General features: G+C 38.1%; 1 protein-coding gene across 1 annotated transcript in view; it reads left to right on the forward strand.

The window, feature by feature from the left end:
* Nucleotides 1-3,442: 3,442 nt before the first annotated feature.
* Nucleotides 3,443-23,306, forward strand: part of LOC122070843 (proteasome subunit alpha type-5) — a 20,652-nt gene continuing 788 nt past the window's right edge. Inside the window, exons 1-7 of the mRNA XM_042635086.1 lie at nt 3,443-3,669; nt 3,775-3,856; nt 3,937-4,017; nt 15,731-15,844; nt 15,923-16,024; nt 17,172-17,230; nt 22,706-22,808. Of these exons, the coding sequence (XP_042491020.1) occupies nt 3,656-3,669; nt 3,775-3,856; nt 3,937-4,017; nt 15,731-15,844; nt 15,923-16,024; nt 17,172-17,230; nt 22,706-22,808 (555 nt within the window). The 5' untranslated portion in view covers nt 3,443-3,655. The remainder of the gene's footprint in view (nt 3,670-3,774; nt 3,857-3,936; nt 4,018-15,730; nt 15,845-15,922; nt 16,025-17,171; nt 17,231-22,705; nt 22,809-23,306) is intronic.

Here is a 23,306-nt window from a genome sequence, read left to right on the forward strand (position 1 = left end):
ATTATTTTTTGTCTGTAGGAAAGTATTATGTTGTCGACTCTGGGTATGCTAGCCAATTTGGATTTTTGACACCATTTAGGGGTGAGAGATACCATCTACCGGACTATAAAGGGGGTAGAAGATCCCCAAGAACAGCGAAAGAGTTGTTCAATTATAGGAATTCATCACTTCGGAATGTCATTGAACGCACATTTGGGGTATTGAAGAACAAATTTAAAATTTTAAGGCTAATGCATCAGTTCCCAGTGGAAGCTCAGGCATCAATCGTACTGGCATGTTGTGGGCTACACAATTATATTCGAGAAGAGTATATTGCTGATGCAGAATTCGTGGGGATGATCGATGATTTAAAAGTTGCAGAAGATAACTTGAATCTGCCACATGAAGATTTCGTTGATCATTCTACAATACAATCAAGTCAACGAAATCGGGCAAAAGAGATGAATGCCACTAGGCTAAGAATTACAAATGCAATGGCTATACAGCAAAGGATGCCAGAACTAGTTGAAAACTAAGACCGATAACTATTTTGCCAAAACTAAAAACCTAAATTGATGTTTCAACCCACGTAGTACTTGTTTTATGGTACATTTATATATGTGGTACAAGTTGATATATTATTATGAATGTCATATATTTGGATGCTATATTAACTTTTTTGATAAATAAATTTCTATTACAGATGACTTCTTCTATGCCCCCACTCATGATAGCAACTTGTGAAATTTGTGGAAAGAGTTGTGGTAAATATACAACAAAGTCGGGTAAAAATATTGGAAGAGAATTTTTCAAGTGTGAAAATTCATGTAATTTTTTCATGTGGGTGGACCAACTACATCTATGTAGATGTGGTAAAGGTCAATGCAAAGTACGAACTGTGACGAAAGGTCCAAACAAGGGACAGTATTTTCTATGTTGCCCAAGTTCAACTGGGGTAATTTATTTCTACGATTGACCTATACCTATAGATAATTTATGATTTTTGTTTAATTCGATGTTAAATTTCAATGACCCTAATCACATCTATTATTTGATATAGGCTAATGACCGTGGATGTGGTATGTTTGTATGGTTGAAAGATGAAACATATATCTCTACCATATAACATACATTATGTTCAGAAAACTCAAGCTCAACATCAACATCATCCATACCACTTTCCGTTTCGAACGAGTACATGAAAGGATATCTGGAAGGGACACTTAAAGGATTAGAGGACCAAACAAAAAAGATGAAAGACATCCTCCATGCATTCAAGTCTTTAGACTTGGAAAAAAAGTGAAAATTTGGGGAATTATGTAATAGTTAACTTGCACAAGGCATTGTTAATACTGTCTTTTATTCATCTTTTGGAAACCATGTTTTTTTTTTTCATTGGTGTGTAATATTTTATTGTCCTAAAAAAATTTATATGCTTATAGTATTTTAATGTTATTTTTGTAATTATTGACTTAAAAGAAAAGAAAAAAAAAAAACCGTTTCTGAAACAAGTATTACCAAAACGGCAGAAATGTCGTTTCTTGGTTCTGAAACTGTTCTAGAAACAGATTCACCAAACAGCCTTAAATCGTTTAAAAACGGCGTTTTGACACAGAAACTGAAATTTCCGTTTCTGACACGAAACGGAGTTTCTGGAACAGAAACGATACCAAACGGAGCCTAAGACTTTAAGAAAGTTATATGAATGAAAATATAATTCCAAGTAGAAGTTGATTTACTTGTTCAATTGATACTCTGAAACAGTAGCAGAAATCGTCCAATTTAAGTAGAGTTGAGTCGCATAATATGTATACTCTCTTTAAGGTATTTGAACGCCTCATATATTTTTGTGCAATCGGGTTGACCGTACGTTATCATTTCAAAATAAAACAACTCTTAAATCGATTAAGATGCACTCCAATAATCGATTACAACAGATATGTCCGAAGGTAATACTTAGAAACTCAAAGGAAAACTGTGGACAGAGGTAGAAAATAGTAAACATAGCACTTTAGCGAATAGAAATACGTATTCCTTGCAGAGTCAATATACGTTAGGATTTTTGTTACACGTAAATAGAGACTAGTGTTATATATTTATAGAGGGTATGCCTCTGTATACGAATAGGTATATCTGTATAAGTACCCAACCCATACATATACAAATGTCTCTTTGTATGGGAAGGGTACATGACTAACGTATCCCTAGTAAAAAGTAGGTTTTTTGAACCACCCACACTTGTACCCATACCCATACCTAGGGGTGTCAATTATAAGTCCGCATTGGTAGGCTCGATCGAGCCCGACTTGTCGATTTGATCAGACACCCAATGGGTTAGCAACCTGCACTATAAACATTCGTTAATAAACGTGTCAAACTCAACCGATAATCAGGCAGATCCAGGTTGAGCCATAAACGTGTCGGTACTTGTTGATTTCAATCGGGCCTACCAATGATGGCTATGTTAAAATTGTATACTTTTGCCACCCCTTTATTCTCCTTCAAGTTTTTTTCCATCAAAGAAGTGGGCCCTAGTTGTATTTTTTCCAAACGTTAGGTAGCCCAAGCACTTAACCAAAAGGGAAAAATAAAAAATATAAAAGGGGAATTTACTATCACTCCCCTACATTTGGCTTATATTTGTTAAAACTTCCATACCTTTTACTTTTTTATTGATACTCCCCTGCTTTTTTACTTTTACATCTTTTTCTCCCCTCTTCTTTTAATACCTAGATTACCCTTCATTTTCAAATTTTAACCTATTACCCTTTTTTACAAATGGGTTGGTTCAAAACATGATTTGAACCAAACCACTAACAAGTTTTGTCTCATCCATTCATCAAGGATACTGTAAATTAAGAAAAGAATAATTTTGTACCTGATCAAACCATTAACAAGTTTTGTCCAATCATCGAGAATATTGTAAGTTCAAAAAAGAATAATTTTATATTCGATCTTTATCTATATTAATATCATATGTTCCAATCAGGTACCATGCATTTTTTATTTTTGTTAGTCCTTAGATTGGTTGAAACCGATACCAATATAATAATAAATAAGCAACATCCCCAATGATTGGATGAGACGAAATAAAAAATAATAATAATAAATAATAATATCTTTAAGGACACATCAGATATGTTAAGATACTTGATGATTGGATGAGATAAAACTGGTAAGTAGTTTGGTTCAAACCATATTTTAAACCAACAAATTTGAAAAAAGTGTAATAAGTTGCATGTGAAAAGGAAAGGTAATGTAGGTATTTAAAAAGAACAAGGGAAAAAGAGATGTAAAAATATAAAAAGGAGGAGAGTATTAGTAAAAAAGTAAAAGATAAGGGAGTTGAGCAAATATAGACCAAATGTAGAGGAGTGATAGTAAATTCCCCAATAAAAAAAGGTGAAGGAAAGAGTTTCTTGTTGACCGGTTGAACCGGCGACGAGCATTTCTTGCTACCAAAGAAAACACATAAAGCACTTAAAAACTCTGGACTCCCTCCCATGGATGCTTGCCGAAAACCCTACAAAATTTTCTTCTGAATCACGGACATTGGCTGTTCAATCTGGATCTGTGAGGGTTCAAGCATTTGTGTGTCTGTTAATTAATCGTCTGTGATATTCTATTTCTACGCCTGCTTGTCTGCGCAGATTGCTGGATTTCAACCGAACTGAAGATGTTTCTTACCAGGTGAGGAAACCACTTTGAGTAGCAAATCTAGGGTTTCACGTACTGAATCTGAGGGTGATTTTTTGACATGGTTCATTTTGATTTTCGCTCTTTTATTGATTGAAGGACCGAGTACGACAGAGGTGTCAACACTTTCTCTCCTGAAGGGCGACTGTTCCAGGTCGAATATGCTATTGAGGCTATCAAGGTAATCCAATTTACTGTCTCCTTTCTGGTTGTTTGCACTGTAAAATTGGGTTTATTCAAACAAGAATGAGTTTATTGCAGCTGGGTTCGACTGCTATTGGGTTGAAGACGAAGGAAGGCGTTGTGCTTGCTGTCGAGAAGCGAATCACTTCACCTTTGCTGGTATTGCCATTTTATCGAGTCAACTCAATTTATTTGGTTTTCTTCGTGTGTTTTGGTTGTGTCTCTGTTACTTGTTTGATCAATATATCTGGTTTATGAAGTCATAGTGTCTTTGAATTGAAACCCACTTAGTACATTTCAATTCAGAAATTTCTTCTACAGACCATTATATAGCAGGTTTTCCGAAGATGGATTACGTGATGGGTACATATTAATAGGGAAAAAGGATTGTCTGGGTGTGTAGTGCCTGCACCCAGACTCAGGATGTGGTGGAATGACTGCCCCACCCTCGATGAAAGGCCCAAATCCCACCCCTATTGATGCTTCTAGGTGTGCTCCCATTGGCCCCTGTGCTGGTGCAGGGACGGTGCTCCGGACAGAAAACTTTCCCTCATATTAATAATACAAATTTCTTATTCTGTAAGCCCAGCAGCATTTATTGAAATGGATGTATACCATGAGTATAAGTGCTTCTCATGGATTGGAATGCATGGTGCTGCATGCCACATGTTTGCTTGTAGAACATGGTTTTACAATTACTTGTTCCAAATAAAAATTCATCTAAGTCCTAGCATTGACACCTTTGTGCTGAAGTCAGCCAGGGTACTAGTTCCAGAGTGTGCCTATAAGTTTGTACATTGCAATGTTGTAATCATAGTTGTCACGACGTCAAATCGATCCAAGGCGATGGAGGGGTGGCTAATTGATTTGGCGATGAATTGCCCAGTTATGGCGTTGCCATGGTGGTCAAATCGCCCATGTGTCATTTTTTATTTTTTCTATTTTCTAAAATTATTTAGTGTGCTACTTTTTTTATTTTTCCTATTTTTTAAAGTTATTTAGCATGCTACAAGCCTACAATATATACCCTATAACATATAAAACCTACATTAAGCAACATCAAGCCATAAAAAAATCAACATAGCCATATCATGTCATAAAAAATCAACAAGAATTATTGACTTATACAGTTATACATCAAGTCATAAAAATCAACATGTACATCAAGTCACAAAACAAAAAAAATAAAAGGCTAACCTGTGACTGAAGCTTGAAAGCAATGATTGGAAGTAGGTGAGGAGCCTGAACACACACACACATATATATATATATATATATTTGGAAACATAAGAATAGATCAAATGATAAGCTAAGTGGCTAACCTGTTAAGTTATTAATGACTTACTGAAGCAATGAAGCTTGATAGCAAATGAACTCAACATAAAAAAAAAACTTAACTAATCATCCAAGTTCAAAGTTCAAGTTTAACGTTTAAAGTTTAAACAATACATAAAATCCAGACATACAGTTAAACACAAATAACTTAATCATCATAATCATCCAACAAATCAGTAGATGACAGATTCCCTTGTTGTCCACTAGAAGCATTTGCATTTTCACCAAAACTATTTATGACATCCAAGTCATCATTCACATCGTCCTCTTCTTCCAAATCTTCTTCCCCATCTGATCCCGATGACTCCCCAACAACCCTCCCTCTACCACGGCGTGTGTAGCACATATTTCCTCTAGAGGTTGATGATTGAGTTCTCCTGGGTCGATTGGGCCCCTCTGTTTTGCCCCCTTTTGCTCTATCAGTAACGTCCCATGTGAGATCAGCATCGGGATGGACTACATCATCCACTCACTACTCCAATCCAATTCTTCAAATACAAGTGGATCATAATTTCTATTATCGAGATGCCTTTGTTGAAACATTTCTTCTAGGCGGCGATTGTATTGAACATAGACTAGATCATTCAAACGTTGATATTCCAGCCTATTCCTCTTCTTGGTATGAATCTGAATTCATAAACAATAGAGAACAACAAGCAAATTTATTGTTTCAAAAATAAAAAGTCTAAAATATGAAATAGATGTAATACCCAGCTACTTGCAGACTTAAATGTGCTCCAGTTGCGCTCATAACCAGTTGCAACATTCGAAAGCTCAAAAGCATGACCTCCAAATGAACCCCACAAAGTAACTATAAAAAATAAATATATATATAAAAAAACTAGATTAATATTTAATACATCACACAAAGTAGCTACTAGTTACTAGGTACAAACAAAACAACTAAACAATGTATTTACTAGGACTCATGGTTGCCCATTGTCTAACCGCCATATCCGAGGCAAAAGAACCTTAAGAATATCCATACAAAGTGGCTTGAGTATTTATCTTGTTTTGTAAAGCTGGTTCATGTATCATTCTTTCAATGACTTCATTAAATGCAAGTTGTAGAGAAGATATAATTTGGTAGTCACCATCATCACCTTCCTTATAACAAAAAAATTTGCCAGGATTAAGAAATAGTGCTGCTTCATACAAAGGACGGCCCATCTGAATCTCCCAACGCCTGTTAACAATATCTAACACTTTCTTGTATTGCCTTTCTCTATCCCCAAAGTTTTTTTTTTTTTTTTTTTTTTTTTTCCTCATCCATGACAAATTGAACCTCAGGCATAGAAGGCCTCTCATCACCATCCACAATCCTCAAGACAGTAAGAAGTGGCTTTGAAGCTCTAAGACAATTTTCCAAACCATTCCAAATTGCTACAACAAACACTGTATCAACCACTTTCTTCCCAACCTCGGTCTTTGCCAAATTAGAACTAGTCCATTTTTCAGAAATAAACAAATGCCTCAAGTCATCTTTATGTTTTAACAAGATTTGAAGTGTTAGAAAATTAGAAATGCAGTTGCAAATCTAGTAGTTGCTGTCTTCACAAGATCCCTTCCATTTGTTTTAGCCCTCATTGCATCAAGAATGCGTGTGTGCTTTTGGATGAAGTTGGTTACTTTTTTTTGCCTTACTTATCACATTCCTATTAGATTTCAAGAATCCTATTTCTTCCAACATTAGGTCAATGCAATGGGTTGCACAGGAGTCCAATATAGCTTTGTCCTCTTCTGCATCAACATTGTACTGGCTAATTTATAAGCTGATGCATTATCTAACACAATTTGCACAACATTCTCACCAATTTCTTGAACTTTGTTGTCAATCAATTCAAACAACTTCTCTGCAGTTTGAGATATACTGGATGCATCAATATATTCCATAAAATAAGTCCCCTTTGGACAGTTAACGTGGAAATTAATTAAGTGCCTTCCTCTTTTATCCGTCCACCCATCAGTCATAAGAGTGCACCCATACTGCTTCCACTACTCTTCATATATATTCTTCATCTCTGCAATTCTATCATTTGCTGCCTTTAACAATGGCACCCTCACTTTATGATAACTTGGGGCTTATATCCTGACCCGTATTGTGTAATAGATTCCACCATCACCTCAAACCTCCTTGACTTTAGGGCATTGAATGGAATACCACACTGATAAACCCAGTCAACAATGTGATTATCAACTCTCTTTTTTTCTTCCGCTGATCTAAACCGGTTCTCTATAGTAGTCTGATTACTACCTTTAAGATGCCTCTCAGCAACCACTTGCTCAGGAGTCCGTCTAACATGAGCATCCATGGGGCCCCTTAATTGTGGCTGAATGACTACTTTCTTTCTCTTAGCACCTGTCCTAGAGCTAGGAATAAGTCTAGAGGTTGTAGTAGAAGGAGTCCTATTTGACTGTCTTTGACCTTCAACTTCTATATCAACATCCACATCAGCACCAACATCAACATCAACATCAACATCAGCATCATCATCATCATCCAAAGTGTCTTGCATCATTTATTGTGCATAAGAGCTGCATTCATCTCTGTAGCAATCGTTACAGTTGTCTTGGTACACTTAGCAACATCTCCATATCCACCCACCAAATGTTGCTTTAACCTTTTAATTCCACACTTGAGGTTTTTGCCACAAAGAGTGCATTTAATAAGGTTCTTGTCTGAAAGGTTAGGCTAATACTCATACTTCCACCCAGGGTCATTTGATTTGGCCTTCCTGGTTGGGTCTTTGGACGGATCATATGCAGCCGTGCTTATATTATCACCCCTCACTACTACCACCAACAATACCATCCATTATGAACTCCTACTATCCTACAAGTTACAAAACAGAGTAACAAAGTATGTTAAGTGTTAACCAATAACATTAACATCAAGTATTCAAGTTATAATTGATAAAACAGAGTAATAGAGTATGTTAACCAGTAACATTAATATTAAGTATACAAGTTGCAAAGATATAAACACTTTATAAAACTGAGTATATAAGATTATTAGTTAACCAATAAAGCAATAACATATTAACATTAACTAATTCTATATTTCTATTTATGCTGTTATGAAACATAGAAGAAGGAACAGAGAGGGAGAAGAACTGAAGAAGAAGAAGGAGAAAGAGAAGCAGAGAAGAAGAAGAATCAGAATTCAGAAGCAGAAGACGAAGAAGGAGGAGAGAACTGAGAAGGAGAGAAGATGAGAAGAAGGACCAGAGAAGGAGAATAATTGAAGAAGAAGAAGAAGGAGAAAGAGAAGCAAAGAAGAAGAATCAGAATTCAGCAGCAGAAGATGAAGGAGGAGAGAAGAAGAGAAGAAGGAACAGAGAAGGAGAAGAGCTGAAGAAGAAGAAGGAGAAAGAGAAGCATAGAAGAAGAATCAGAAGCAGAAGACTTAGAAGGAGGAGAGAAGGAGAGAAGAAGAGAAGAAGGAACAGAGAAGGAGAAGAACTGAAGCAGAAGAAGGAGAAAGAGAAGCAGAGAAGAAGAAGAATAAGAAGTAGAAGACGAAGAAGGAGGAGAGAAGGGGAGAAGAAGAGAAAAGAACTAGAACATGGCAGAGAAGGAGGAGAGAAGGACTGAAGAAGAAGAAGAAAGAGAAGCAGAGAAGAAGATGAAGAAGATGAAGAAGGAGAAGGAGAAAGACGTCGCAAGCCCTTACCTTGGACTTGCTGCCGGAGAAGGAGAAGGATGTCACTCGCAGGCAGCAGCCTCGTAGGCGGAAGCCTTTGAGGCTTCGACTTTCAAGGGTTCACTGTTCATTCTTCAATTTGAGAAATTAAGAGTTGAGACAACTAGTCGACTAGGTTTTGTTCTCTTTTCTATTTCACCTACCAATAAAAATACAAGAAAGAGAATATTCAACATTGTTAACATGTAAAAAAAAAAAATGTGATCGATTAGTATATCAGGCGTGCAATGGCGTCCATGGCACCGACCATGGCGACGCCTATACGACCATGGCGGCTGCCATTTGTGACTCTCATAAATCGTAGCACTGCCATGCCCTGGTATTTCCGCCAGGACGCCAAATCGCCACCTAAGCGACGCCATGACAACTATGGTTGTAATAGCCATGCTGAGTTTTAATGTGGTAGCATCAACATACTATAGTAGTCGTGTAGTTGTTTACATTTTCTGTCACTTTATACCAGGCTTTCCGAGCACAGACATAGTATTACTTAATGATATCCGCTTACTTAGGGAGCATCGATGTATTACTTTGATGGTAAAATTAGGTAATATAAGAAAAGGAAATGCTGTTAACCAGTCACATAGGATTAAGGAGAAAAAGAGAATTCTTTCTTATATTAGATTTGAATCGTAACAGTTTTGTTTTCTCATGAATCGTAGCAACTGTTTTGTTTTCTTATGCGTCCATTTTCACCCATTTGAGAAGTGAGAATAGAATGTCATGCAAACCGCAAAACTTGAGCAACCACTCAGTTAACAGAGAACAATAGGGAGATAGTATTGTTTTTGAATGTTAAATGCTTTAGGCAGAGAATAAAATGCCTTCAGATAGTGGTTCCAAACTTCCAATCGATAGGTTTAAAAAAGAAGACCAATATTCACACTAGCATTGTGTAATGGAATATTATATGCTAGCATCTTATTGACCACCAGATCTCCCTCACTGCATCTCAGCCTTTCAATCCACTAGTTGTTGACTTGTTGCTACCCTATCTCTCCACGACTGCTACACCCCTCTCTCTCTCTCTCTCTCTCTCTCTCTTTCCCTACTTGCCGCTGCAACTCATCAGGGTGTTGCTCTTCTCCTCTCTCTCCCTAACCCAACCCCTTCCTCTTCCCGCAATACCCCTCCCGCAGCCTCCCTTCCCCTTCCCTACCTCTAAGGGTGTCAATGGGCTCGGTTTTGGGTTCGGTTCAAGGGAGTGATGGTATGAACCGAAACCAAACTAAGAACCGTGTCAGTTCTGAAATTGGATACTCAAGCCGAATTAATTCAGCTCAGTTTGGAATATTCTGTATATGTTTTAAGAACGGTTTGGCTTTGGTTTGTGAATTGTGATGGACCAAAGTAAAGTATGCCGATCCATAACTTGAATTGGGTTCTTTCAGAAAACTAATAAAAGGAATAGAATAATGTAATAAAGAAAGGAATTGGGGTTATTTGATTCAATTAGAAATAGTTGATTTTAGATATGTTGAATAGGGGTTGTCTTCAACCTCCGGATATCGAATTGGTGGTAACAGCTATCGATTCCAGTTGATAGAACTCATTTAATGGAGATCAAATGGCCCTGAAATTGTAGGAGGTGATCTTTGATACAGATCCTATTCAAATCCAATTGAAAGCAGGGCACAAGACCCAAAATGGGAAATAACACAGGAGTAGGGGAGGCCGTACTATTGGAGAGAAGGAGATTCAGTGAACCTGCTCTTTTAGCATACCGTACTTGTTCCTTCTCAAGTTGAGGAGAGAACCTATGACGAGAGCTCGTGAATGAGAGAGAGGAACGAAGAGGACCTGTGATGCTCAAGGAAGACTTAAAGCTATGTTCTCAATCACGCTCGTTCTTGTACTTGGCTTTTTTTTGGGCTTAACTTAAGATGTTCAAGAAATGGAGTTGCTATTACCAGTGAGTGGGTCAATGCTTGTCCTCCGCCATTAGCGCACGTGCCTCTTCTTAGGCTATCTAGGCCTTTAGGTAGCTGCGCACAGAGTTCCCACCTCCGCTGACGCCTAAACTGGAACCATATCTCTTCCTCTGGCCTGATTCTTTGCTCTCCAGCCCGAGACCATGCCAACCCCTTCTCGAGGAATTGGACAACAAAGGAAGATGAGATTGGGGATTTATGGTTGGAAAATTGGGAGAGAAGAAGAGTGGGACTGTGGGAAACGGTGCAACCTCCCTGAAGCCCAAAGGGATTTAATGAATAGCGGTGATTTACAACTAGGGTTTTTGACTTAACTCTTAAGTGGGGGTGATTTACAATAAGGTTTTTCAGAAAAAAAATATGAAATACTATTTACATGAATTTTGAGGCCCGTTCTCTATTGTCAAAACCAAAGCATGATTACATAAATTAACCACGAATTGACACTTCCTAATTCTATTTATTGTTTTCTCTATTTAAGACAATACTTTGAGGTCTCAGCGAGATCTCGCTAAAATCTCATTTTTTTGGCTCTGGTGAGTTGAGATCATAGGTGATACTAAAAAATGATAATATCTCGCATGAAATATTGGTTTCTCATTGAGATTTCGATTTATTTCTCATTTTCAACTTAACTCGGTTGATCTAAACCAAGTCAGATGATGTTTTAAACCTCATGTAGACGAGATTTTTCGCCTTCCATGCTAGATCTTGCATTTCTCTCTTTGCTGTGGAGCAAAACACCACAAGAATTTGTGTTTTGGTGCTATACTACTATTGTCTGTTGTTCGCTCTCATATATGATGTGACTATGTGAGTCATCCATGTATAACAAGCCATTTTTGATGTCTTTTAATTCCTTATGCTTATTTAAGTTGTAGCACACTTTTACTTGAATTATGTGTTCTGAAAGCATAAAATAGGCTAGATGACAAGTTTCAGGGGCTAACTTGGCCATATGGCCACCGAAACCCATCCTCGAGTTTTCCTAAGTTGTCATGTCCAAAAATACATGGTTTTTCCGGATCTCAGCAGATCTTGGTTTTTGGCTTGGGCGAAACCATGGGTGAAACCGCTCACTCATTTACCCTGGAGCTCCGTTCACTGCTATGTTCCTAGCTCCAGTTTGACTTTAGCTACGAACTCATAACTACTAGTTCTCTTAAAACATAAACTCATGCATAACAATGTCAGTGCATCGGGATTATGGTTTATAATTGGATCAGAATAGGCCCTCCATCCGCCTATTATCTGACTACCGTTTGTTTAACTCGACAACAGCAACTGCATTGCCTTACTTGGCTGGAAGTACAAGAAGGTGCGTAGCTTGTTAGGAATTAGCTGGCGTAGAGATGAGAAGACTGATTAGTAGTTCTATTACATAACTCGGGCGTACCTGCTTGCTTACGCGCTCACTCGAACTGTAGTTCTCGTTCACTTCTCCTAGCTTTTTAAAACAACCTGATCGGGACCTCTCCGAGTTCCCTCTTTTGGCTGTAGATCACTGAACTATGCGCCTATCTTCACTTTTCGATCTGTCGGAGCTCCCCGTTCACTTAGCCTACAAACTACTACCCAGCTCACTTGAACAAGAACTCCAGCTTGGCTCACTTCTGGCTCGCTTAGCCCTAGCTCGAAACAGCCAAATAACTTCGCCTACGCAACGAAGAGAAGTAGTTCACTTGCTTGCAACCTTGCTCAAGACACATATTTTGGCATCTAAATATTAACCTTTTAGTGAAAGATAAAACTCACTAAACCCAGCTAATATCCAGAGTTCGGACAGATGTAGACTTCTATGAAACCCTCATCCAACCCCAACAACCAACCAACATAGTTCACTCGACTGGCCTCTAGAAGTATACAGACTTAAGAAATCATGCCAACTTCCTCCCCCTTTAATTTAAAAACATACAAGATTACTGAACCCATGTTAATATTGTACTACCAGTGCTGGAAACTTGATTAAACGGCTTTAATTGAAGACCAAGCCACCCAAATTATTTATACATATATCAGTAGAGAAGGGTTGATGGGGTTGCTATGGGTTTTGCAAAAGGTGGGCAACATAAAAGGTACGAGGAAAAGCTATTAATCGGATTGAGCAAGCTAGGGCTTGGATGGGGCTTTACATTTAGATATGCAGGTGTTCAATGAGATTTAGGATTTGATTGATGGAGAAAAAAAAAGAAAAGAAAGGGAAAACGACAATTGGATTTGTACCATACAGGTACAGTATGCTAGCTAATAAACTGAATTTTAATAGAAAGAAAGGAATAGAAGAGAGATAACTAGATAAGGTACAACACAGCTATGGTCTAGTGCAAGCACCAACTAGCACTATAACTTGAAGGGACATATTACAAGAAAAGCAAAGTGGTGCCACCCATGGCACCACTCAACTTCAATAAATAACAACACCATCTTCAATAAATTACCATTACATTAAGTACCCTATCTGGGCCCAGTCTCATAGTATAAGCTACGAAACATTGGAAAATAGAAACCTTCAACTTACTAATTGTCACATGCATATTGACTCCCCCTCCGAGCGAAGTAAAATCTTTCTGGAATCTGGATTTAGACTCTCTTTGAAAACAGTCGAACTCAAGACTGCTTCCTTATTCTTTGATTTTCTGCTTCTTATGATCTTGAACTTACTAGTTCCCAATCTAGGTTTAAGAAAACAGGAACTAATTTTTGATAAATTACCAAATGATAAGATATCTGCCCTCATGTGAATACAAATGTTGGGGATTATATCATGAGATGGTCTTTAGTTATCCAAGTCAATATGATTATATTTGCCCTTTTTCCTCTTACTCTCATTTCTCATTTCTCATCTTTTAATCTCTTCATTCCTCTTTTTTTTTTTGTTTGAACCTCAGTTTTCCCTACTTTGTTTTGTATGGATCCATGTAGCTGACCCCGTTAAGTCGGGATAAGGCTGAGTTTGTTGGATTGATGATTTGCCAAGAGGCAAGAAAAATGTATATCAGATTGTTAGATGATTGGAAACTTAAGAATTGAGAACAATTGCTTCTGAGAGATTTTTTATTTGGGATATTTTTTTGGGGTGGGGTGGGGTGGGGTGGGGTGGGGTGGGGTGGAACAGCTAAGCTACAAATATGTCAATATTTGGCAAAGGACCTGGTGAAATGAATTGGCAGTATCTTTTTTTCCCCCTTTTCTAGTTTGGCTAAGCTGGATCTTTTATGCTTTTCCTGTTGTTCATATTTTTACTTTCATCCCCCTCTCTTTCTCTCTTCTCATTTAATTTGTTCCCTTAAGGTAATAATGCATATTTTCCTGGTTCCAATATAAACGTAAAAAAAGTGGCATTTTTGTAAGGCGAACGTTCTCAACTATCCCTTTACTCTCTGACCGGGGCATATGGCCCTCATTGTCTTCTTGTTCTCTCTCTCTCTCTCTCTTTCTGGGATTCTAATGGTTGACTACCCATTACGCTTTGCATCGATATAATAAGCTTTGACCCCTTTTTAGTGAATCAGCAAACACTCTCTTCACTTGTTGGTTCTCATCTACATATTTGAAAGACTGATGTAATGTAAGGGGAACGACCCAATTTTCGTGTATCTAGGGCTTCCTAAGGAGTATGGTGTAGAGCTTGGGATTTGATGTTGTTTCATTAAACATTAATCCCGTATGGAGGCCTATGCACAAGCTTGGGAAGCCCACAAGGTGCTGATGCTAAGTCCAATGGATGAAATTGAGCTTGGGGTAGTTATATTATAGTTGGACCTTTTATTTTTTGGGTTTCATTGTAATGGGCCTAATTTATAAGCCCCTAAAGTGTGGGTAAAGTTAGTTCATGGGATTAGTTGTTAAATTAAGCATTTGAGTTAGATTAGGATACTTAATAGTTAGATAGAGTTATATTTTCAGTGTATTTACTTAAATTCACATCAGGAGTCGTTTTATGGGTTAATTTAAGAATTTTAGGAGTTATGTAACACATATCCATCAATTGGAGATGATTTGGGTAAAGAATATTTTCTTTCTAAACAAGTTCGAGTTGTTGAGCTTGGCATATGGGATTGGTATCCCAGAACTGATTTGTTATCTACTCTTCTATTCTCTTCTCCTCTCTTCTTCTTTTCCATTGATTCCAAGGTTAGTTTCTGAAATTCTTCCATATTATTCTTCTGTTGCTATTCTTAATTCTTGTTCTAAGTTATAGATACAGTTCTGGCTTTCAAAATCTGATCTTTCCAATCAAATTCTGAAATCCCAATGCAAGTAAACTACTTAAAGCCCGACATTTCTGAACCTGTTCTTTTCCGTGTCTGATTTCTTGGCTGAATAGCTGCTTAACTACTTTAACTGAATCGTGTTTTAGATCTTTAATATGGCCATCAATTCTGCAGCTTTCTTGCTATTCTACTTCCAGTAGATTTGCTTCATTACAGTAAATCTGCCTGTCAGATTTAGATCATCTTTTGCAAAACCGTTTATGCTGACTGATTGGAGCATATCTATGTGAATTTTTATGCTTATCAAATTTGTTTTGGTTGAGATACTGTATTTTCTCTTAATCTGGTTCTTATTCCTTTACCTGCAATCCTGTTACAAGTTAATCTCCCACTGGAATTCCCTGGTTTGGGATTAGCACTGCATTAGGATCTAAAAGGTTTTTCTAATTCTTATAATTGATTGATGAGAAATTTGAATAGAATTTCTTCTCAAAAATCTATCAGGATGCTGGTACTTGTATTTTCTGTTTCTGGAAAGGGAGTTATTTTTCTGGATGAATGACAATTTCTGGCCTTTGGGTGGGCTTTGTTATTCTCGTCTATTTTTCACTCTTGGTTTCTATGACAATCCTTTTTGCTTGCTACTTCTGTCAATGCATTCATTTGTTCATTATTTATTTCTGTTTCAGGAGCCTAGCAGCGTGGAGAAAATTATGGAAATTGATGAGCACATCGGATGTGCAATGAGTGGATTGATTGCTGATGCTCGTACACTTGTTGAACATGCACGTGTTGAAACTCAGGTGATGTCCTTATTTACCTTTTAATCCTCATATACTATGGAATTTACTGAATACTGATTTTATGAATTTCTTTACCAGAATCACAGGTTTTCATATGGTGAACCAATGACTGTTGAGTCCACCACGCAAGCTCTTTGTGATCTTGCCTTACGTTTTGGTGAAGGCGACGAAGAGTCCATGGTTATAATTGCTTCACTTTCTTGTTTTATGTTTTCATTATTCCTGGAGAACTTTATAAGAAAAAAATAAAAATAAAAATCAAAACTATTAATTATGTGCTATCATTAATCTCTCAGGTTGATTTTTGTTTAAAAATTTCTTCATTACTTTTTGATTTGAATAGTATTGGTGTAAGGTTAGTAAGGCTCAAGGGTCAGTGCCTTCCTAGAAGCCCTTGGCTTGATCTTGGAGGGCTTTTCTGCCCTTGAAAGAGTTGAACAGTTCGACCGAATTTCTGAAACATTTTTTGTGCTTCTCATCGTCTTCCCCTCACTCCATTTTCTATAATCTTGCAGTTGATTCTTGACAAGTTTAATTTCAGCCTTCAAGAATTGGAACCTATTTGTTCTATGCGAACAATTATTGAGCTTATAATATAAGATTTTGTGGTACTTTTTGTTCCAAATCTCTCTTTATGTTAAATTGTCCAATAAATGTTAAAAGATTTCTTACACACTACTCAAATGAAGGTTGTAGTGCACTGTTATGTGAGATGTTACCCATTGATCAGTGTTGAAGTCTCAAGCATTTCAATTTTTATGAAAAATAACAGCTAGTGGTCTGATGGTCCATCGGCAGTCTGAACATCGGAACTGGACAGTCCGCTGGCTTATAAAAATGCTTGAGTGCTTAACAGGAGTGACGTTGCTTGCTGGGATTTTGAGAAGGAATGGTCGGTTTGTTAGTGTTAATCCGGTAACTAGCGAGTTTTCTCCCATCGGGAGCAGACTACCAATAGCAGGGAAGGTTGTACAAGCCGCCTGATCTTTAGATTTCTACCTCATTGAGTCCTTCCTGTTGCTACCCTGAACCGGTGTTTGATGGAGATGGAGAGGACCCTCCAATCATGTGATTGATATGGTCTATTGTGACGTTCCAATTGTGGTCAGACTGTTTGATATAACTACCTTGCAAATCATTGCTTTGCTATACCTTGTCCTTAAATGTAAAGAAGAGGCACCATCTGAGTAGCTGTGGAGTTTCTTTTGTAAATCAAGCTAAATGGGCATTGTTTCTTGAATATCCTTTCTGGCTTTTAGAATCTGCTAAAGAATGCTGGTTGTTGTTGTTCTTAATGCTAATGTCTGAATGATTTTCCTTCATACAGTCTCGACCTTTTGGTGTATCTCTTCTTATTGCTGGTCATGATGAGAATGGGCCTAGCTTGTAAGTACATTTCATTGAATTCCTGAACTACTTTATATCAAAACTAGTTATTGGTTTTGCTAGCCACAATTACCAGTTTGACTATTAAGGTTTTTTTGATGCTTATGTTCTTCACTGTAATTTATTTGAAAGAATCCTGGAAAAAACTGATATGGATCCGGGTTCCAAAGTCAGAATCGGATCGCTTATGGGCCCATCCAAATAGTAATATCCAAATATCAAGGACTAGTGGTGGTTCTGTAAATAAATTGAAGTTGCAAAAGGGAAGTGGCAATTTTGTAAATACCAAGATATTCTAAGGTGCTGATTGGTTGTTAGGGGTATGGAGGGGATTAGGAATTATTGTCTTAGGGTAAACTAGGAAGGAGGATAAAAGGAAGGGATAGTGCTGAATTAACTTAAAGGAGGAGGGTAATATGGGAAAGTGAAATTAAAAGTGTTTTAATAACGAAGGTAAGGAAAGAATTGTCTTCAACCTACAGAAATTGAACCGGCGTTGGATGTCTTTCAGCTCCGGGTGATGAAACTCAACCATCAAGCATTCAACCAGGCAGAAACTTGGAGAAAAGTTGTAACTTAAGTCCCTACTAGATGCAAGCACTACTCATACCAGGAAGTGAGATATGTGACCATGGAGGCTCCTGCAACTGAACCTGGCAGTAGTCAGGGTTTCAGACCTGTTGCAGCCTTGCAGGTCTTGTTCCTCACCACAGGGATGGGTTTCGAACTAAGGGCTCAAGGGTTTGAGTCGCCTAGGTCTCGGCTTTCTTCGGTCCAAATCTGTAGGGGTGTTAGATGGTCGACCTGGAGGTCTGGGAGTGTCTCTGGCCTGAGAATCGTACCTCCTGAGGGGTGGGGGGGTTGGGGGGGGGGCTATGTATTTTCCTCTTCCCATAGAGCCTTTTGAAAACAATCCTGTAAGTCATACACTTTGTGCACATTGATCTCCTTCAGAAAAGATTCAAGCTTAACTTGAGTTGTGTGATTGACTAAATGTCATCCTCATCAATTCCTGTACGTGAGACCAGTGTATCAAATTGCTTCACGTATGTAGTCTGCTACAGAAAGATTACCGTGTTGTTGGGTGTTGAGCTTGTCGTGCAGTTGACCTCTGAATGTAGGGGGGAAGATATTGATATTTTAGCTCTTCTTTCACTTCTTCCCATGTAGTTGGTGTTGTGCTGTGAACCAGTACCCTCTGCTTCTGGTGTTCTCCACCATTCCTTGGCTAGAACTACCAATTTGACTCGTGCAAGTTTTAATTTCTTGGGCTCTGTCAAGGTATTCCAATCAAAGTAGTCATCTAGGGAGGTAAGCCAGTCATAGAACACTTGGGGATGAAGCTTCCCATTTTGTTCTTTAATCTCTAGTTTTACCTTCTGGTTATCGTCAATCCTTCAATTAGTAAAACCTGTATCAACAATGGTGCACAAAGTATCCTCTAGAGATGGCTTCCATGTTGGGAGTCTCTTTGGTGCTCTTCCTAAAACCCTAGACGTATTGTTTGCAGTAGACTCCCTAGATGTATTTACTCTAGAATGAAAGGGCAGTACCTCACCGGTATGAGGGTTTTTAGGCATGGGGGAATTAGAAGAATCTCCCCTTTTTCAGAAACTTTATCAGACAAGTTTTCTTGACTCTTTCAAACATATCTTCAGACATTGCCTGAACCATTCAGCCAATTGATTGGTAGAATCTTTAAGGCTGGCCATGCCAGAGTTCCTTGAATTACTGCGGGCCAGCAGTTTAACGGCTAACAAAATAGCATTTAAGAAAGAGAAATAAACATGTGTAGGAGAAAAGAGTTAATATCTGAATTGTTTAATCGATGGGGAAAATAATACAAGAGCTTTACCTTAAAAAAAGAAGAAAGAGTAATAATAATAGAAGAGATAAAGATATGAACCAGGAACCCCACCTGATACTCAGGGCTGGAATCTCCCTAGGCTTCTACTGAATCTTGTAGCAGACCAATGCTCCGAATCTCATAGAACAAAAATGCAGAAAGCCAAATTCCATTCATCAAAAAAGTGGGGAAGGGCCTAACCCTTTACATGCTTATATAGAGCTGAGTATTGTTGTTTTAGACCCCAAAAAGGAAAGCTAAAGAGAAATTAAAAGCGAGTCAGAAATTAAAAGCGAGCCTAACTCTATGAGTCACAGGCTATGTTTGGTGTGTCCTCAAGCAACTGAAATATTGAATAAAGAAAGGAAACTGGAATGGAAACAGGACTGGGCTTAAAGGTGTCAAAACCAAACTGAAACCGAACTGCAACACCAAACCGAAACCGAAACGAGCAGTTTACACTGAAATTGTGAAATCGCTTAATAAATGGTTCGGTTTTGGTTTCAAAATTGAGACTGTTTAGTTAAACTGTTTAAACCGAAATGAACTGTTTATCCGATGGGAAACCGTTAAACCAATTCAATGTTGTTTACATCCATTTCAATAAAAAAAATTTAAAGGTAAAGAAGTTGTTTGGATAAAAAATTAGAAAACATTAGAAAACAGTTTTAAAGCCATTTATAAATGGTTTCGGATTCAATATTTGAAACTGTAATTTTGAACGGTTTAATGCAAGGGTATTGAGAGATCACTAACCCCTCCAGTGATGTTTCCCAAAGCTCCAATAAAAACAAAGCCAAATAGCAAAGGAATCTGAAAACCAGAATTAGAACCAAACCCAATTAGGGTTGAAACTAGGGCAATCTGCGGTTGGGGATGGAGGACTCAGAATGGGCTGGAAAGTGGATCAAGTGGAGGCCTTATAGTGGTGATGAAAATCCCAAATATCTTGGGAAATGGATGGCTGGTTTGGGAGGTCTAGGAGTTTTTGATTTAGGACTTTAAACTGGGAAACTAGAAGAGGAACCTGGGGAAAAGAAGATTCAGCAGACAGATGAGGCTCTACTGCTGGTCGAGTCTCTCCCCTAGGGTGACCAATAAAACCCCAAAAAAGTGTATGCTGATCAAGCTTCAGATTTGGGAGATATGGCACTCGATTGTAGCGTCAAAACCCTAACCCTCTTGCTGCAATCGATCCTGTCCATGGCTGTTTCTTCACTAACCTCCAATCAGATCTATTTGTGTCTAATAACAACCGTAAAAACCTTCAATTACCTAACTAAATAACAGAAAAGGAAACAAAAAGGATAATCGATGGAGGGTTGGAAGGGGGAGAAGTGGTTGGGTTGGGTTATTTGGGCATCTCACCCTCTCAAATATCAGCTTTCTCAGCCAAGAGTCAAATAAAAGGAAACTCACTTAGACTCTTTTTCCTCACTTAGACTCCTAAAAAGAAACTGTGTAAGTAACTAATTAACCAACTAATTTGTCAACAAAACAAAATGGAAACAACAATAGAAAAAGGAAACTAACTAATCCTAAACTACTTGCATAATTCGATGGCTGCTAGACTCCTCCCTTTGAGGCTTCTTTCTTCAACAATGAGGGACAGCTGGAGGATTTTCTTTCTAGAAGCTTCTTTTGAAGACAAAACTGGAGACAGCTTGCTGAGATCGATGGGGCTATAGGAGGGCCCAGATCAACAGAGTCCATGGGGTCATAGGAGGCCCAGATCAGCATGCCACCTGGCCTGGTTTGTTGGATTGAACCAGGGCCAGATGTCGGGAAGAGCTAGATCATGATCTGGTCAGCTCAAGCTCTCCTCTTGGCAGCCCTATCTACATCACGATTTGATTTTGGTTTTACCTAAAAAATTTGCACCAAACCAAACCGAACCAAACCGAAACTTTTACACCGAAACCAACCCTTTAACACCCTTAACTGGACTCATAATCCTAATCCAGTCTGACTACTACAATTTCTAGGGAATCATGTGGATTGGCCATGTGTCAAATTTCAGACCTCTCATAAACAGGCATAACCTCTCATTTATGAACCACAAATCACTGTGGTGATCCCGTGCACCCTCTTGTTGGTCCCAGATTTGTCAATAGTCAATACCTTGTTTTATCACTTGGCGAACTCAGATTTGGCTGATACTTTGACATTTGAGCAGACGACCTTGGGTAAAATTTCAGCCCAATTGGAACTGTCATGTGGCAATATTTAGGACCATGCTGTTCTCCTTAATGGGTCATGGTGTGCTGAGCCCTCTTTCCCATTAGATAATTTATATAACCTGATTGTTAATAATTGTGCATGATTTTCTGCAAAAGTAATCTAGAAGATTGAATTGGATTTTGCTTCAGCTGCACAGAACCGGAAGTCTTATGTGGTTCTAAGACCACCAAAGAGCAAATCAGGCCTAAAAGAGTTTCTAAATTAACCAGAGTAGCCAAACTAATTGACCAAAACAAGGAGAAACCTAACTTGATTTCAAGTGCTGATGGAGCAGCATAAACAAATTCAGAAAGTACTAGAAAAGAAATTTAAGCAGGCGGTGGAATCAATAGAGGGAATTGATCCATTTACCTTGTTGGCCTTGGAAGCTAACCTAAACCATAGAGGAGAAGTCCTTTCTCTTCAATTAACCACAACCATACCATAAACATTTGAAAAAGGTCTGTTTTACATATATTTACAGGCCACAGAGATTGAAGCTATGAAGTCAATTCCAATCGTCATGTAATGGTAATAGAACTTCCACTTGATAAGATTACTAAAAAAAGAATCCAACTCTAATAAGGACTGCAATAAACGATTTTAACTTTTTATTTAAATTTTAAACCAAATAAGGACTGACTCAGCATACGATTTCATAAAATAAAAGAAATAATAGAAAGATGGCCCATGCTAGGACCACTAGCGCATAGGACCATGATGGAGCTTCTCTGGTCTACATCAGTTGCTTTGTGTGTACCACACCATCAAGGAGACTTTGTGAGGCTCTCCAGTGGTTCAGGTTGATTCTTCTTGGTTCTATGACTAAGAACCTTGATGGGCTTTAGCTGATTTGTTCTCATCAGGAAGGCTATGCCCATGAGTTATAATTCTGGAGGTTTACAAGCTTGAACCAACAAAACCCACTGGTTGTTTGGGTAAAAATGCATTTATTTTTCCTGATAAACAAATGGGTGTTCATGGTATTAAAACAGTACTTCAGTTCTCTTTGTAGCTTTAGAGCATTAAGTGTTATGGGATGTGGTCGGCACTCCATATTTTGATATAGTATTGACTTTGTTTCAGGTATTTTGATGTTTCACAGTTATATAATGGCTTGAGGGATGCAGAAAGTGTGAAAATTAGTTTGTTCTGCTGGGTTATTGACCTTGGTTACTAGAAATGCCTGGAAGGCTGGGGGTTGTCAAAGCAGAAGTCATTAATAGCTTGATTCAACCCCCCCCCCTCTGCACACACACACAAAAATAAAAAGAGCCTCAAAAGCTGAGAGTTCTTGATAAAATATCCCTGCAACTTTCTTTCTCTTATGAGCATATATCCATGCAACTATAATGGTAGCTTTGGTAGTCGGGACATATCATCCTAATAACCTACACCGTAATATGTAGATACTACACAGATCCATCTGGAACATTCTGGAAGTGCAATGCGAAAGCTATTGGTTCAGGTTCTGAAGGAGCAGACAGCTCCTTGCAGGAGCAATATAACAAGGTACCTGTTTCTTTTTCTTCCTCTGGTGGATATGATGATTTTACATTCTTCTTTTATGTACGAGGAACGAATCTGCTTATCAATCCTTACATTCTTGATTTTCTGTATGGGTGATGTGTGAACCGTGAGCAGTAAAAGCTCTATTCCTAGGAAACGCTGATACTATATGAATGTGATGTTTCACTTATGCCATGGGAATTACCATGTTTTGAGGCTGGGCCCAATGAAAAGTGGCTTCTCAAGGTATTTAGTTGCTACGGGGATGTGGAGAGCATTCCCTCTGTCCCATGGTGGTAGATGTGTCCGAGTTACATTTTCCTAACTTAACCTGCAAAAATGAAGTGTGCATGACATTGGAAATAAGTAAAAGGATTGACAATCATTGAAAACTAAAGGTTGGAATAAGTACCATTGAGGGATGCATTGTCAGCTCAAAATTTTTAGGTGGGCTAGTTTATGTTTTTCTCTTCTTGGTTTTTTTTTTTGTTTTTTTTTTTT

The sequence above is a fragment of the Macadamia integrifolia genome, unplaced genomic scaffold (genome assembly GCF_013358625.1).
Source record: "Macadamia integrifolia cultivar HAES 741 unplaced genomic scaffold, SCU_Mint_v3 scaffold_128A, whole genome shotgun sequence".
NCBI classification, from domain to species: domain Eukaryota; kingdom Viridiplantae; phylum Streptophyta; class Magnoliopsida; order Proteales; family Proteaceae; genus Macadamia; species Macadamia integrifolia.